At 33.2% G+C, this 18,728-nt stretch overlaps 1 protein-coding gene across 8 annotated transcripts; it reads right to left on the bottom strand.

Annotated features, from left to right (window-relative positions):
* Positions 1–13,016: 13,016 nt before the first annotated feature.
* Positions 13,017–17,417, bottom strand: LOC113864495 (protein TIC 62, chloroplastic). 8 transcript variants are annotated; one of them, XM_027498268.1, is made up of 14 exons: positions 17,179–17,413; positions 16,967–17,084; positions 16,809–16,881; positions 16,657–16,702; positions 16,379–16,555; positions 16,168–16,249; positions 15,964–16,036; positions 15,778–15,888; positions 14,854–15,006; positions 14,620–14,789; positions 14,256–14,438; positions 13,859–14,029; positions 13,525–13,608; positions 13,034–13,326 (listed from the first exon to the last, which is right to left on the bottom strand). In XM_027498268.1, exons 1-13 carry the CDS (start codon positions 17,366–17,368, stop codon positions 13,554–13,556), a joined length of 1,602 nt encoding a protein of 533 aa, XP_027354069.1. In that variant the 5' UTR covers positions 17,369–17,413; the 3' UTR covers positions 13,034–13,326; positions 13,525–13,553. The 8 variants fall into 8 exon arrangements, 4 of the variants coding, with proteins under 4 accessions (XP_027354069.1, XP_027354065.1, XP_027354067.1 ...); XM_027498264.1 differs by having other exon boundaries at positions 13,049–13,326; positions 14,620–14,753; positions 16,651–16,702; XM_027498266.1 differs by having other exon boundaries at positions 13,050–13,277; positions 14,620–14,753; positions 16,651–16,702.
* Between the last annotated feature and the right edge of the window lie 1,311 nt (positions 17,418–18,728).

Raw genomic sequence — 18,728 nt, forward strand, 5'->3', positions numbered from 1 at the left:
TACAGTTATTAAATTTTTATTTAAGGTAATCATATTATTTATATTTATATATAATTTTATATTTTGTTTATTATTTTAAAATGCTGAAAAATTGAAAACATGTTTTGTATTGCAGGTAAATTGAGTATTAGGGAGTAGTAGAAGAATTAGAAGAAGCTTAACAAAGGTTAGTAAAATTGATTTGGTTAATTTATAATTTAATTTTATTAATTTATGTTTAGATTAATAGGTTAAAAAATAAAGTTTGACTGATTATGTTAAATTATAAATATTTTTTGTAGACAAAGAATAATATAATGATATTTGTTAATTATATGTTTGTATAATATTATTAATATGATGTTGTATAATATATTTGTTATATATTTATTTAGAGAATAATACAAAAGTAGTTAAATAAAATAATTTAATAATAATAATGAGAAATATTTTGTTTAATTGTATAAAATTTTGTTATACCTAAATAAATTTCAATTATGATAGGAAGATTGTAAATTTTGTAATTTTATATATTGTAAATATGTAAGTAATTTATTTATTTTTTTAAAATGGAGCAATAATTTGTATGTAAATATTAAGTAGATATTATTATATTATGTTATTAAAATTAATGAAGATAGATTCATTATTATAAATATGTTAGTAATTTGTATGTAAAAAAAAATTATTGTATTATGTTAAAAATTTAATTTAATTTTAAATGTAAATGAAATTTTGTTTGATTAAATTATTAAAATTAAATAAGATTAATTATATATATTATAATTAAGTTAGTAATTTGTATGTGAATATAAAAAATAAATTATGATATTATGTTAGTCATATGTTTATTTTTTAATTTGAATAAAATTAAATTTCATATGTAATGATAAAAACTATTATTGTTAGTTATGTTAGTTAAATTTATGCTTTTAATTAAGTTGTTGTAATTTAAATTTATGTATGTACAAAGAAAAAATTATTTTTAGAAAGATAGGACATTTTTGACTAATTAGAATGTGATTATAATTTTGTAATAAATTCAAAAAAGTTCTAATTAATTATGTTAGGAATTTTTGTTAAATGTGATAATAATTATGTTGTTTTTATTTTATTTTTTATATAGATGACATCATTTTTGGGACATAATAGAGTTATTAATCTCGAGGCAGAGGATTCATCACTCCTTCTATTTCAAAGTTTTCATATCTTTGAACATATTTGGGATGGACGTGATCACTTGATTTTGAGGGTCAGGAAGAGTCAAAATATTTTTGGTGGATTAGAAGGTGTTCCTCAGGAAATTATTCCGCATTTAGAGTTAGCCAGTTTTATTGAAGTGACTAACTTATCACAATTTCCCCTGGACGTGGGACTGATTACTGCATTAGTTGAGAGGTGAAGGCCTGAAATGTACACTTTCCACTTGCCCCCTGGAGAGTGTATTATTACTCTTCAGGATGTTGCTATCCTATTGGGTCTACGCATAGATGGGAGACCAGTTATAGCACCTACTAGAGATGATTGGGCTCAGATTGTTGAAGACCACTTAGGTATCAGACCAGGGCCAGATGCTTTTGTAAGGAGTTTTCTGAAGATGAGCTGGTTGGATGAGAACTTTAATCATATTGGGATGCATAATCAGAATGCTCTACAAATTACTCGGTTTGCTAGGGCATATATATTGAGTTGACCGGTCAATATAGTTGGGGATCTGTAGTTCTAAGTTATTTGTACCGAGAGCTATGCATGGCCACCAATATTGATCGCGTTGCTATTGGAGGACTTCCTGCGTTGATTGTGATGTGGGCTTGGGATAGATTTCCTCATCTAGCACCTAGTAATCCCCCTCATACACGTGTCAATCTTCCATATTGTGTGAGGTAAGTTGGAATTCATTTTGTATGCATTTATTATGATTTTACCCTTTAATATTGATTATGCCAATAATATATGTTTGTATTAAAACTTCTCTTGCAGATGGTTATTACAGCGTACAAGGAAAAGGAAGAAAGATGTCTAGTACTACAGATATATATTAGATCATTTAACACGTGATGAGGTAATAAATAATTTTCAGCTTTTATAGTTATTTAGTATTAAAAAAACTTGAGTTATTAAACACTTATTAGTATAATCATATTTTAATTAATTGTCGTTGAATATTTTTTTACAGATTATATATGTGGCATACAACATGGAGTTCATCAACATGTTGTCACCTATCTATAGAGATGGTATCAACTTATGGAGGGCAGTGGTGCCCCTGATATGTTTTCAGGTATGTGAATGGCACCAACCTGATCGAGTGATGCATTAGTTTAGTATGATGCAGCTTATACCTAAGGCTCATTACCAGTCTGACCAGCTACATGACCTTACACTTAGAGGAAAGACTGGAGAAAATTGGTCAGCCAAATTTAGTGTTATATTAGAAATCTAGGAGAGTAGAAGACTTTAGGTGATGACTAATGAACTCTAGTATGGTTTATTGAGTTCAAATTCAGAGTATATGCGTTGGTATGTTAGTCACACTCGCGTTGGATGACCAGGGAGGCAGCTGTTGCGGCATTATTGGTATATTGTTATAATTCTGTTATGAATATTGTGAACCTCGTTTAGTGCCAAAAAATTTTGATTTTATCGTTTTTGTCTGTTTAGGGTGATGCACTTAAGAGAGTCCATTACTTAAACACTGATAGTCACACTCGTCGTTGGATGACCAGGGAGGCAGCTGTTGCAGCATTATTGGTATATTGTTATAATTTCGTTATGAATATTGTGAACCTCGTTTAGTGCCAAAATTTTTTGATTTTATCGTTTTTGTCTGTTTAGGGTGATGCACTTAAGAGAGTCCACTACTTAAACACTGATAGTCACACTCGTCGTTGGATGACCAGGGAGGCAGCTGTTGTGACATTATTGGTATATTGTTATAATTTTGTTATGAATATTGTGAACCTCGTTTAGTGCCAAAAAAATTTGATTTTATCGTTTTTGTCTGTTTAGGGTGATGCACTTAAGAGAGTCCACTGCTTAAATACTGATGGTCATGACTCATTTACCTTTGATGAATTAAAGGACTTATCTGAGATGATGCTATCACTGAAAAAAGAGCAAGATCACATATTAGAGCTGGTTTAATCCTCTGATCCTCTAGTGTAGAGTGGTAATCCTGAAGATCCAAACTTACACTTTGAGCAGCCCAGACAACGAAGGGAGGATAGAAGTTTAACACATCGACGAAGACAAGTGCAGGCAACAGAGTGGGTTGTCCCTACTATGCCAGAGCACCCTGATGGTGTATTCCCTGTACCATCACAGTTCCCATTTCACCTATCTCATTTGCTTGCAGGCCTTACTCATTTCCATTCATCCCAGAGCACCCAAGAGCAGCCACAACCCCCTACCTCACCATTTACAGGGTCTGAAGAATACAGCCCACAACCTGATTTTTTTATGACACCTCCTTATGAGCATCAGGCCCTTTTGACACCTGCTGCCCCATACATCCAACCTGACCCTATACCTTCGTTCATGCATCCCATTGAGTCAGATATTGATCTTAACGCCGATTTTGGTAATGTCACAGATGTAGGAGAGGTTCGTCGTAACCCTCATCGAGGAGCTCGAGATAGGCCGAGGCAATGCATCTTGACTCCATCAAATCACGATCATCAACCACATAGGGGGGATCAACAATGACGTATATTATATGTTATGTCTTATTTAACATTTTAGTTATAGTTCACTTGTATGGATATATTTATTTAGTAACATCACAGTTTCTTTTGCTGAACATTAACACAAATCCAAATAAACTTCCATCTCTAATTAAGGTAAATAAACATTAATACAAATCTAAATGATAAATATTTACTAATCTAAGGTACGTTCCATAAATCATGCCTGACGTTTAATTGTCATGATTAAGTTGAGGACAATGGCATCAATTATGACCTACTTCATTACATTTGGTACACCTTTGCCTACTTTGTGACTCAACCCAGTCCATTTAATTCCTAATGCGAGTTAAGTTTGGTCGTCCCTTACTTCTTGCTCTTTCGACATCAGGCATCAACTTCCATCCACTATTCGTAACGATGTTACAATCATTTCCAAGTGGGCTCCACTGTGGGGAATATGCATTTATAACATACTGCATTGAATAAACTGGGTCAACATATTGCCAAAAATCAGTACTCATGGCTATACAGGCAGCGATCACATGCGAGCAAAGAAATCGATATGACTGAAATTGTCCACATTCACAAAATCTTCTAGACAATATAACTGTCCATTTCTGTCCACCCCTTTGTGTTATTGGATTAAACGCTTCTTCCACTTCAAAACTAGTTCTTTGTATGTCATATTGACGAACTATATGTGATGAAGCTTCTTGTTGATTTTTTTGAATTTGTATCATAACTTTACAAGTAAACATGCTTCCATTATGAAGGTCAGACATAGCCTCTTTTTCACGCTTAACAAAATATTCAACCAACCGTCTATAAGTGGCTTTTACCAGTGCAGTTATGGGTAGATTTCTAGCACCTTTCAATACCTTATTCACAGCTTCAGAAAGATTTGTGGTCATGTGTCCTTCCTCATCATAAAATAATGCACATTTCTTTTTTGATATGCAATCAATCCATATCTGTATATCTTCAGTTTGATTACAAAATCTAGATAACTTTTGCTGAAATATGACCTTCGATGGTATATAACCTACATATACAACATTGAAAAGATTAAAACATTAAAGTTGTAATTCAATTAAGTTTAATATTAACATAATATATGGAAAAAAATTAATATTTACCCAATTTGATGAGGTCTTTCTTCAATGCTATATTTTTAAACTGATGATTAAAGTTGCTGGCAATATGACGAATGCAATATACATGATATGCATTTGGAGGTTGCCACCCAATGTGTGAATTTGACACTGCCGCTTTTATACTTTGATGTCTATCTGATATCAAACAAATTTCTATTTTATCAGTAACATGCAAATGAATCAATGCCAAAAATCATTCCCACGCTGACAAAGTTTCTCCTTCAACAATTGCAAAAGCTATTGGAAGGACACAATTGTTTCCATCTTGAGTTGTTGCAATGAGCAACGTGTGACGATACTTACCATATAAGAACGTCCCATCTACTTGTAAAATAGGTTTACAAAATTTAAAAGCTTCATGACATTGTTTGAAAGACCAAAACTACCATTCAAATACTCTAAACCTGCTATCCATTTGATGACCAACCACATACTCTTTCGTTTCAATTTTATAAACGTATCCAGGAGCATGTAATTGCATGTATTATAACTAATGTGGCAACATACTGTATGATTCATCTCAGTCACCAAAAACTTTGACAATGGCTTTTTGCTTCGCTTTTCAAGCTTTTTTATATGAAATTTTGTATCCAAACTGTGAACTTATTTGCTCTTGTATTAATGAAATATGATATCTGTAACACCCCAAAAATCCTCTCCTTTCCAATCTTTATATATATGTGTGTGTACCTATAGGTGTGCTCAAATAAAATAAAAAAAAAATTAGTTTATCCAAATTATTTCTCCTTGATATTCATATATGTCTTAGTGTAGTTAAAACTATTTATAAATAATATTCTACTGATTTAACATCACATGAAGTTTTTTTTTTTATGTCTCCCCCTTCTCTTATCGTTTGAGTGGCAAAAGGTATATGTGCCCTAGTTGACACATGACCAGATTTGTTTATTTATTTTTCTGCAAAGGATACAACCTCAGGTTCAATCAGAGGCTACATGAGAGAGTAGTATGTTATCATTTTAAAGGCACATCCAAAATCTTGATTTCAATTTTTTTTTTCAAATTGGACATTCAATTAATAAGTCACCCCACAAAGTCAATATTACATCTCCTTCGTGTATGTGAACGCTTAATGCAGCAAAGAGACCTCTAAATCCTTTTATGTCCCTGCATGGCGTGAATTTAGGTGGCCTTCCACTCATGGTTTTGTTGAGTGTTAAATCTGCAAAAATATCAATACATATTAGGAGTAAGGGGACGTGATACCTAATCTAAATCTAAGCAAAGTGGAATGAAGATCCTTTATTAAATGCAACCCTTACCTATGCACAAAATGTGTTCCTTCCTCTTTATGCTGGTAACCAACTAAATCCCCTATCCTAGGCTTGAAGTGACAATACTCTTGCACTCATTCCTTCCAGCAAAAACTCCGTAGATCATCAAATCAATTATGTGGCATTGGAAGGTTGAGACACAGCCACCCATGGTCTCGTAAAAAATTAATGCCTATTGTACTATACTCTTGGAAATTCCCACCATTTGAAAGGAACAACAGAGAAGAGATAAGACTCTAACACTTCTTGCATGCAAAATCAAGGAGTAGAATATGTATCAAGAAAGAATAGCTCTCAGCCCTTGTTTTAAAAAAAAAACATTCTAGTCCTCGAAATTCTAATCTTCTTCTCCCTCTTTCACTTTCTTCATCACTCTACATTTTAATTTATTCATTTTGCTTCTCGAGGGACTTCATCAAGGATTACTCCAAGCTGAATTGAGACCCTCCACACTCCATACCTTTTTTCGATCACGAAGTTCTTGCTAACAAGTAAGGGGGAGTCCATGATGTGTGTACTTGTATTCGAGTTTCATGTATGTTGACTGAGAATTTGTTGCATACTAGTTGAACCTCTATGAGATATTTAGTAAATCCTTATATTGTGCGTGTGACCGAATTATGTTGCATGCAATCCAATTACAAATATTTCATCAAATGAAAAAGAGAGAAAAGAAGTAGAGACATACACTTAATTAATGACAATTAGCAACCTGAATGATCATAAAAATTTCAACTTGTACGAGGAAATAATAATAGTGAGTGCTGCACTTGATGGAGTAGGGACAGACGAGTGAAGAGTGAAGAAATGAACAAGAGTGATGAGTGACTTAGTGGTGTACAAATAGACGTCCCTTCTTTTCGCATGTCTATGAGAAAATTTCATTTAATTTTAGTGACTGCGAGAACTTCTTTATATTACTTTTGTAGTGTGTCCTATATGAATATATGTTTTAACTTGGCACATAAAAAATTGCTAAATTGTATAGGTTGCTTATTTAAGTATTGATAAGTGGAGGCTATTTCCCTGAATATATAGGAAGAATATCACTTGACGATTTTAACAATTATAAGACATTTTCCTGTACCATAACAAGGACAACTGTAGAAATTATAGTAAACTAGAATGTCGGGAGAATATGCCCAATAATGTGAGAGAATGAGAGTAAAATTTGACTACATACTCCGAAACTCACGTATAGGTAATTGACATAAATCACCCAATAGGTAAATTAACTGCATGGTAATGATTTTAGATACAGTAGGATAAAAAGAAGGATAAAAAGAATTAAGAGAGGAGGTGGGAACATGACGGATAATTAAACTATAAATAACTATGATCCAATTGTTATTTGATCTAATAGTGTATTAAGCATAGTAGGAAAGGAGAGTGACTAAGGCCCAAAGAATTTAAGAAGCAATAGTATGCAGGTCCTAAATAAGAAGTTCCCAAAGTGGCATAACTCTAAATTAACAAGCAAATAATTAAAAAGGGAACCATTAATCCGATTATATTCATGATTAACGAGTACACCCTAGTAATTTAAATATTCAAGGAGAATTAGACTGTAAGTTGATCCTTATTGAAGTTTATCTGAATGTATAATAGTGATGCTAATTAGGTAAGACTTGGGTGACAATAAATAAATTGGAAATGAAGTAATCATGCATCACGCTCATAAAGGGAGAAATATCCTACGGCTACAGATGGCACAGCTGTGGGATGCTTGTGTTAGGATTAATGATGATCCTTAGGGATGGTAAAGGAAGGGATGACCCAATGGCGCATAATAGCTTACTGTGACCAGGTCACATCGCCAACAAACCCTTGCCAAGCTTGACGTGAACACCCGTTACCAAGATGGCAGTAGGCCCATTCCTGAACGACACTCGTGAAGTGTAAGGAGACCATTGTCACAAAATTTTGAATGTGCTGGATGTGATAGTAGGGAATGGAGTCTTCCAATCGCCTTGAGGTTAAAAGTGAATGAAATGGAAATTGGTACATGGAATCTCCATGCATTGCATAACAACAAGAAATTATTATGAAAGAAGAAGAATTCTCCATAACTTACTTGCATCATGCATCATCTCATTTATGAATACTAGTGAATTCTGTTTTGTCTTATTTCAAATGCAGCATTGATTCTTGATAGATTTATTTTTAATAAAGTAATTCTTATACATATATTTTATTTACTTTGATTGATATTATGGACTCACCCTATCTTTTCTCTTTTGTTTCCTCTTTGTGGTGTGTTTGTTTGTTCGGTGTATTGTGTATGTTATGTGCAGATGGGTTCCGAAATGATGAAGGTGTCGGTACTTCCGACCGAAGATGACTTGTGGATCTACAATAACACCACCCAGCAGACGATTTACCAAGTATTCGCCAGGATGACCCTTGGGTCAGTCATTGAGGTGGGTTGGGAGACCTGCTGCATTCTAGATATGCCCGTTGAGATTGTCTTTTCTCTACCTTTGTACACTACCAGTATATTATTCCCTTTCATTCCACCTGTGGCCGTCCTGCTCCCATGAAAGCTGATGTTCCCGTTCCTTTACCTATCATAGATAGTACCCCAGATTCTCATGCACCTAACTCTCTCTCCCTTCTCCCGCTGAGCCCGAGTATGTGGACATTCCAGTGATTGAGTCATTTGTTAGGCCTTGCCCTCCTAGTCCATTTCGTCGACTATCACCCATTGATGAGGCCAGACCCTCACACCGTAGCCCTTCACCACCCCTATCTTCTCCACACTTTAGTATACCCCCATCTACCTCTACTTGGATGGAAGATGTAGACGAGGATCTGCCCAATCTGCCTTCCTACCTGGACGCTACCCTCTCGACTTCGCCTGACTCTGATCCCTCAGAGGAGTATACTCCTTTGGATTGACTTGGTGTTATATATATATATATATATATATATATATATATATCCATGTGTGTGTTCCCTTTCTTTTTGCATGATGGGAATTTTGGGAGAATTAATATGGGAATTGGTAGTTACTTTTTGAATGTTTTGGATAATGTATAGTTATGTTCTCCCAGTAGTGTGTCATGCGTTGGAATCTCTTTTATTTCCTTTTGATCTTCAAATGAACTATGTTGTGACTATGTATGATAAATCAGTTAATTTTAAATTTCGTCTGATGAATTAGTTTTAGCCTTTAAATTATACTTAGATTGATTGTATGATAAATGAAAAGAATATTAAGGATAATGCACATCTAAGATATGAGTAATTAAATGAATATTTGGTTATGCATGTTAACTCCTATATTTATGAAATTGTGTGAGTGATATTACGATCAAGTATTAAGCCCTTAGATACACGTGTTCTATATTTGAAGTGTAACAATAATGGTATCAGAGCAGGCCTATCTCCCAATACAATGTGGTTCGAGGATGAACCAAGTGGAAGCTAGTGGGCATGTGACACCCAGGCGCTAGGCGAGGGCGAGGAGTGATCGCCAGTGCAATGTGGCATGGACAAGGAGTGACTACCTGGCAGGCTTCCGGTGGTAAGAGGCACATGAATGAATCAAACTTACATCGGAATAAGAGGGACATCCAAAGACTGTGTATACAGTTAATGATAGTTTAAAGGAATTGATTAGAACGACCTATACCAACAAAATGCATTTACTTTTCGATGGCCTATCACTTAAGAACTTCAAAGTTAAGCATGCTTAGCTTGGAGCAATTATGGGATGAGTGACCTTCTGGGAAGTTCCCGGGAAGTGTGCGAGTGAAGACAAAGCACATTGAAAAGTCTTGTGTTGGTTTGTGGGGACAGTCTTCAGTCCCAAATAAATTGCCTGGCTATTACAATAATAGTATCAGAGCAGGCCTCTCTCCCAGTACGGTGTGGTTTGAGGACAAACCACGTGGAAGCTAGTGGGCATGTGACACCCAGGTGCTAGGCGAGGGCGGAGAGTGATCGCCAGTGCAATGTGGCACGGACAAGTGTGCGAGTGAAGACAAAGCACATTGAAAGGTCTCGTGTTGGTTTGTGCGGACAATTGTCTGTCCCAAATAAGTTGTCAGGCTGTTACAATAATGGTATCAGAGCAGGCCTCTCTCCCAGTACGGTGTGGTTCGAGGACGAACCACGCGAAAGCTAGTGGGCATGTGACACCCAGGCCCTAGGCGAGGGCGGGGAGTGATTGCCGGTGCAATGTGGCATAGACAAGGAGCGGCTACCTGGCAGGCTTCCAGCGGTAAGGAGCACATGAATGAATCAAACTTATATCGGAATGAGAGGGGGATCCAAAGACTGTGTATACAGTTAAGGATAGCTTAAAAGAATTGATTAGAACTACCTATACCAACAAAATGCATTGCTTAACTTGGAGCAATTATGGGATGGGTGACCTTCTGGGAAGTTCTCAGGAAGTGTGCGAGTGAAGATAAAACACATTGAAAAGTCTCGTGTTAGTTTGTGGGGACAGTCGTTAATCCCAAATAAGTTGTCGGGCTGTTACAATATCCAAACTGTGAACTTATTCGCTCTTGTATTAATGAAATATGTACCGATGGTAATTGTATAGATAATAAAACATAAAATTATGAACATATAGAAAACATTTGTCTTACCAACGATGCATGAACATATCAAGTCTGAATCTAACTTTTGATGATCTTGAGAAATTTTAAGATTGACACATGTATGTGAACCGCCCCATTTAGTAATTTTCCACTTGTTTAAATTCTTCAACAATAAAGCCCTCACTCTCCATGGATAACTAGAGGTATGGTTCAAGCATTTCACATACAAACATGTTAGTTTAGACTCAGCCACAAAATAACTTTGATGAATCTTCATTGCGTAATGTTTTAATGCATTTTTCACATCTTCTTTACCATCAAATAACATGCCAACGAATAAGGGATCTCCTTCAACCTATGAATTTACATCTTGAGATTTTTCTTCAATCATCTCTTCATCAGGATGTTCTCAATTAATATACTTATATTGTGGAGTAGTATTCCAAAAAGGAATTATAGTATCTCTTGCATCATAATTTGCAAAATTATAATTAACATAATTAATGAAAAACAAAAAATTTTAAACAATAGTCCATATTACCTCCACCTAATATGTTTTTTTGTATATTTAAGTTGGAATCAAACTTGCCTTCAACATCAGTAGAAGAAGAACCGTCTAGTGAAATTTTTCCTTCATCACTTTCATCACCATAATTTGGGCCTTCATTATCTTCATTAACTTCAATCCTAATTAATAATACATTATTTTTATCTAACAAATACATATATTAATAAATTATTTTATAAAGTAATTCATATTACCTTCATAGTAATCACAACTCAAAATCGTCCCATTATTTTGCTGTGAAAGTGATAAAGTTAAATTCATCATCTACAACAGCATTGATGAACTTTCACCAATAGCAATATCCACATAGAACTCTATAACAATTCTACCAGATTGTTGTTGAAATGCACTTATCATACAATCAATATCTTCATCATCACAAATATCTAAAGCTGTATACTATCTATTATTTCTATCAATCAAAAAATGTAAAATTAATCTAGAAATAACTTCATTACGATCAAGATTAAGTTTCAAATGAATTTTTCTTTTTAAGTCTTTAAAACTTATTCCTCACTTTATCTGAATCATTTTCTTTCTTCCTTCAAAACTCACACCTTCATTACTTTCATAGATTCTATCATTCCAATATATAATTATAACATGTCCACTCATCCTGCATTTCTACAAATAAAATTTATTTAATATCTAATTTTTTCTAAATTTATATCAAATAAATAATAATACTTCATTATTAATCAATCTATTTAATTAAAATAAAATAAACAATAACTACATTCATAAATTTACATCAAATGAAGAAAAAAAAAACTGACTTGCTTTTTTTCAAACTTGTTAGTCGTCAAGGAACTTCAAAGCTGAAAGTGGGGTATATGTATATGAGAAGGGGGCCATATATATGGGAGGAGGGGTCGCATGGAGCTGTGCAAGTTTCGCCCTGCAAATGATGAAAGTTAATGTGCAAGTTTCGCCAATTCAATGACGAAACCACCAGTTTTGCCACTTCAATGTTGAAACCACCAATTTTGCCCTGCAAATGGAGAAAGTTCCTACTATTTTTGCCATAAAAATGCAAAAATTTCCTAATGCAGACACGTGTAACGATCTTATATTTTCGCTCTTCTTGTGGCGAAACCAGTTTTAAAAAATATATATATTATTCTTTTCGCCAGCTGCTTTAGTGAAACACCACATCAACGTAACAAATTTACCCTAGACAGAGAATTAATTTCAAAAAACCTATATATTAAGAAATAATCATTTAATTTACAATATTTAAATAAAAAATTCCATGCACACACGCATTATATATATATATATATATATATATATAAATGATTTTCTTACATTAATATAAGTCTAAAAAAAATTTTACATTTGATATGAACTTTTTATTTAACTTATATTTAACGATTAGTAAAATAATAAATTATAACCCATTAAATATAAATTAAATAAAAAGTTCATATCGAGTACAAGAATTTTTAAAATTACACTAAGAAAAAATCTTGCCTTATATTTATAAAATATAAAATTTGTGTGTATTCGCATGGTCTTCCTATTTTAAAATTCAAATGTAGATAACATCAAATTTGATGCTAAGAATCTTTATCAGAACTCTTATTTATATTGATATAAAATAAGAAAAGCATATATTTTTTCTTGTACTAAAGAAAAGCATGTTTTTGTCCACTTAGAAAATAAGATAATCCTTTCAAAATCCAAATTATAAGCCCACGGAAAGCGAGTGGTATATTAGTTGACAGCAAAAATGGGATTTGCAGTGAGGACAAAAGCATTCGGAACAATAACATATCACCAATAAATAAAATTGGAAAACGAAAATAATAAAAATAAATGAAAAAAAATCTGAAAAAAAAAGTAATATCTTTTTCTTATTTAAATTGCTAACATAGAAAAGTAAATTACAAAAAGGAGCAATAGTGCTCGTTGAGGTTCACCAAAAGGTCATCAACAAATAAATGACATTGCTGAAAATTTCAATTCGCAGAAATGCTTCCGATCTTCATATTCGAGTGACTACCCTCCATATGAATTGTGGGATAGACTCTTCAACAATTCTATTACAATTATGGGTCCAATAACTCAGTAGTAAAATTAAAGCTCAAACTATAATATGAACAAATTTAGACAAGCTTTTGTAAAAAGTATTAACAGGAGAAGAAAAATAAGGAGATGAAACAAATGAAATTAATGTATGTTCTTTTTCATTAGAGAAGTTAATTGAGAAATTTGAATAAGTTTACTAAAACTGGACCTATTTATAATAAGGGTATAAAATATACACTGAAAAATTGCATTTCTAACCTTGTCTGATTCCATTGGAAGGCAGTTTCCTATGATTTTTTCATGGAAGGTGTTGGTGATGCTGGAGGCTTCAAGTCCTCATACCTGAATGTTGATTTGAATATTGAGCATAAACAAAACATCTTGGCCCAAAGCGTTGATGTATTTGGTCAATGCATCTTCTTATATATAGTTATAGGTCCATTCATTACCAATATTATGACTCCTTTACTCACTTGAATTTCTAACCAAAAAATAAACTCAGAATTATACTGCCCAATGTGTCCTTACATTATTCAGCATGGCTTACATTAAGAGATGAAGAAAAATTTAAGGCAAGTTGGAATCAGCTCACATTGTATAAGGTGAAAGTGGTCTTGACTTGGGTTCATCTGTTATTGAAGGCTGGGCTGGTCCATTGCTTGATACGGTATCTATCTTTGTCACCCCATCCACAACAGATGTGGAAACTGATACATTCGGTGCATTAGGAGATGGTGAAGTTGGAGGCTTTAAGTCAGGATATCTGCATGCATAACATAACATGACATGACATGCCCTTAGAGAATAAACAAACAAAATCTTACTAAGTTGAACAACCAAACTACATCATATAAGGTCAAGTGCTAATGCATAGGCACACACATATAAAAGTACTACCACTAACTAAGCCACTGATAACAAGAATGAAAATAAAAGAAAGACAGTAATGTGTATTGACATATAAGAGCACATAGTTGAGAGATCCTCACGCCACATAAGGAGAAAGAGGCTTTTCCCCTTTAGAGAATGATGCTGTCTGAGAGATGCCATCTATTCCTGGCACACTACTTGGAGTATCTGAAGCACTGGCTTTTGGCACTGTGTCACTGATTTTTACATGGCCACTAGGCTGAGAAGGAGAAGGGGATGAAGGTGGCTTTAAATCATCATAGCTGAAAAAATAAGCATCAAATTAGTTATTATGCCTTCACAGTCCACAATGAAAAAGTTGGTTGTGTCTTAATCCTTATAACTTTTCATAGCAAAGTCAATCAGAAAGAGTAATAAATTTCATTAAATTATATTTGAGTATATGTATGTTGACTAGGCAAGATTAGTACTAATCTGGCTTACGCAGTGTAAGGAGAGAGTGGCTGTTTTGCCACTGGTTTAGGTTGTGAAGTTTCTTTCTGAGTGGCAGTGCTAGTTTCAGCTGCCACAACATCAATAGAGGGAACTGGATCACTGACAGCTGCAATATCTGGTTCCTGAACCACCCGAATAAACAATGAATTAAGTAATAGCTCATGTTAGTAATAGCAAAGGTATATACATTAAAATGTACACTATATATAAGGAAGAAAGCACCTTGGGAGAATAAATGTAAGGGCGTTGAGAAGGTATCTTTGCAAGAAGTTCCTCCATGGGAGTTAGCGGTGCAATTGTCTCTGCAATTACCTCTACTATTTTACAATATGAAAGTTCACGATTCTTGGCCATGACTGCCATGAGTTCAGCAATCTGCAATGGATCAGAATGAGTTATTTTTCTTTATCTCTTCACCAAATTGAAATTCTACAAGCAGTTATACAATTTGTTTTTATATTGAAGGAAGACACCATAATTGATAGGAAAATAAGACTTTTAGCATGCAAGATCAATCACACCACACCAATACATATAATCCTATTTATGAGAGGTAACAATTAGCTTCTAGGTTCTAACATGTCTACATTTGTTTATTCAACATCCAACATATTAACATCATGGCGTGGCACGTTGATAATGTTCTACATGTATAGACAAGAATGAAACAACAATGGATTAAATAAAGATGGTGATGCTGCCCTCAGTCTAAAAGCATTTCTAATCAGTATACCCTACTCTGAGGCAGCAGACAGCAAGCGGAGCTAATCAAATTTAAACTTCTATATGGCTGCAAGATTTATAAAGAGAGAAAAAAAAACTATGGTCGGTTCAATTTTCATGAACATAACTGGAATGTTATCAAATCAGAATAGGCTCACAAAAGAAAGTAAAGAAAGTAGAACAAGAGTAACAAAGAACAAGAAAACGCAAAGTACCTACTGTAATAAGAATAACGTGTGTTAATATTATTATTTTTGTTTTATCGATTTGCAGGCAAAAACCATTCCATATACACATGAACATTACAATGTGTAAAAAGATGAAATTCAGTTACTTTTATTTACTATCAGTACTGGGGTAATTAAGATGGAAAATCAGAGTTAACAACTTCCATATCACAAGAACATTTTGCATGATAAGTACCTGAAGGTTTGACACTAGACCCCCAAATAAAGTATCTTCCGTTGATAGGGTTATATTATGAGTTTCCTTGAAAGCATCAGTTGGCCGCTCCATACCTCCAGGTCTCACTATCTGAAGAGTGAAAAAACAAGTAGACAATTAGGACCCCTTTGGAGTAATTAGTATCATAGATTCAGAATGACTCACTGTGTATGGAATTCCACTTGCTAGCAATGCTTCTTCTGCCTTCCTTTTCCAAATCAGCACTCCCCAAAACAAACTTTAAAAGCAGAATCAAGCAATCAGCTGAACTGTTTCATGATGTCAATATGCAAAATATAACTAAGCTTGACTATGAACAAATGCACTTTTTTGGACACAGCTAGTACATGAGAAATCTTTTATACTTACTTGAGGATAGCTGCAGGAAAGCCAATTTTGTTTGTTCCAAGTGAAGTAACCAATATGAAATGATTTACTTTGGCAACAGTTGCTGCATAGTTGAAAGGGCAAACATTGGCGTTTTCAACATTTAGAACAAATGTAAATTAATGACTGATCAATTCAAGATTAGGGCTTAACAAAGTTTGAGAAATAAAAAGTGAATGAAAGCTTTTGTTACCAGCATCAATTAAATTTTTGGTTGCCTGATAATCTATTCTAAAGGGTCCAGTGATGTCAAAAACTTCCTTCTCACTGGCACCAATGCTACATATCACTGTTGATGCATTCCCTAGTGCTGATACAATTTGATCTGGTTTCTCCAAATCACATTCCACAATTTCAAGCTTCTCTACAGCTGGGCTAAAAACCAAAAACATTCTGTTATTCAATACAGCAGCATTTTTCCATTAGGAACCGAGACACCATGATTTCAAAACTTTCTTGTCTTACCTTGACTCTCGCCACTTGCACTTGTACCATCAAGCTTCAATTGTTCAACACTCTGCACATATTTATATATTTAATGCATATATCCATTTTACATAAAATATTACTCATATAACATATTACAGATAATTATTTACTCTCAGCTACAAATAAACTTCTACCTTAACTAATGCACCAGCTCTCTCAGCATCTCTCACTCCAGCTCTGACTCTAAAACCAAGCTTTATAAGCTCCCTGGATGACACCATAACTGCTTAGCATTTTGAAAAACTAATCATCTTAAAAATTTGAAGTGTATAGTAACAACAAACAAATGTACCTCACTGTCCGTGAACCAACTCTACCAGTGGCACCAGCAACAAATACCAAGTTGTCATCCTTTGAATTTGTTTTCTCAGGAATCCCCTCAGCAGTACCAGTACTAGATTTTGTTGAACCTTGTATACATATAATATTTAACATTCATTGAGATCAATGACACTCCAAATTAAGAAACATATTTTGACAGTGTGAAGGAGCACAGTTTATCACCTGAAGCTTGAACTCTGGTGCAATGAACTTTGTGCTTTGTGGTTCTTGTGGTACTGGGGTACCTCATGAAATCTGAGTATTGGGAAAACTTGACATACCCAGAAGGTTTATCTGTGGCAACTCTACGTGACAAAGAGGAGGGAATGATGGTTGAAGTCAGTGACTGCAAGGAGAAAGCCTCCATAGGCATAGCTTGAAGGATGTCTGTGATTGAGAATGAGAAATATGAAGTTGTGAATAGTTTTGATCATATTATCCATTAGTATCTTTACTTGGCACCAATGCCATCCTCAACTATGTGTGGATATGATATGATCATAGATGGCCCTACCCCACATGAGTGACTCACTCCTCATGTAGTTACATAGATTGCCCTTCAAGAAGATCATAAATTTTCTTAACTTAATTATGTGCAATAAAGAGTATTTTTATTTTATTTTTAATTAAAATTTTACCAGAAAATTTACAATAACTTAGAAGTAAATAATTATTTTACAAATTATTGAAATAAAATTTTAATTTTGATTAAACAACAACACAATTTTTTTAAAAAAGTACACTGAAATGTTGTCTTTATTTTAAGTATTTTTTACTTTGTTGAATTTTATTTGAACTTTGGTTGTACTGTTATTTTTTTAATGTCCATGTTATTTAATTTATCTTTTGTCATTTTTGTAAAAGGTTTGATATAAAGATGGTTGATTACTATCAACTAATTAGAATACATTACAGGTATAATTTTAATATTAATAATTTATAATTATTATTGATATAATAATTTATGATTAGATAATAATATAATTGTTTTTTACACAACTAAACAGCAATGTAAATTTTTAATATGTTTAAACTAAATTCTTTTTGTAACTATTGTGTCATGAACCTTTACGCTACATGCATATCTGTGTTAGAAGCATTTGCTTCTTTGGTGAATTTGAAAAACAACCAGAAAAGGGGTTGTATTTGCCACGTTTGTGGAGAGTGAATACTTTCATTTTTATTTGAAACCCAACCCATGAGTATGTGATTGTAAAAGTTCATAGGGGTGGTTTTGGAAAGGGAGTGAAGGATAAAATTTATATTTTAAATGAATATATTTCAAATTAATTTTTTAAAATTAAAGATATAAGTTAATATATAACATAAATTTAATGTATTAATAATATATTTATTATTATAAATAATATATAATTCTTTTAATTTAAAATTTAAAAATATATCTTCCCCTCTAAAAACAACTTAAAAAAACTATCATCCACATATTTTCACCATTTTAATTCATTCTATTTTACTCTATTTTTCCCCAAACATAGCTCATTCTAAGATTTGAATCCTCAATACTATAAATAAAGTTATATAATGTACTAATTTGAAGATATTGTACATATACCTTATAAGATTAACGGTAAGGTTATAATTATTAATTAGAAAATTAATGATTAAAATAAGAAAAATATTGATTTTAGCCTTATACATTTAGTGTTAAAATTAAGTAATAAATAATAGTCAGTTTTTATTTTAAAAATATTTACTATATTTTATAATTTAAA

Source organism: Abrus precatorius, unplaced genomic scaffold (genome assembly GCF_003935025.1).
Source record: "Abrus precatorius isolate BTA unplaced genomic scaffold, Abrus_2018 Scaffold4, whole genome shotgun sequence".
Lineage (NCBI taxonomy): Eukaryota > Viridiplantae > Streptophyta > Magnoliopsida > Fabales > Fabaceae > Abrus > Abrus precatorius.

Coding starts and splice junctions, on each gene's coding strand:
- LOC113864495 (XM_027498268.1), bottom strand. CDS start 17,368: ATGCCTATGGAGGCTTTCTCCTTGCAGTCACTGACTTCAACCATCATT. Junction 16,882..16,966: donor GTTGGTTCACGGACAGTGAG/GTACATTTGTTT, acceptor GGTGTCATCCAG/GGAGCTTATAAAGCTTGGTT. Junction 15,889..15,963: donor CAAGTGGAATTCCATACACA/GTGAGTCATTCT, acceptor TTCACTCTTCAG/ATAGTGAGACCTGGAGGTAT.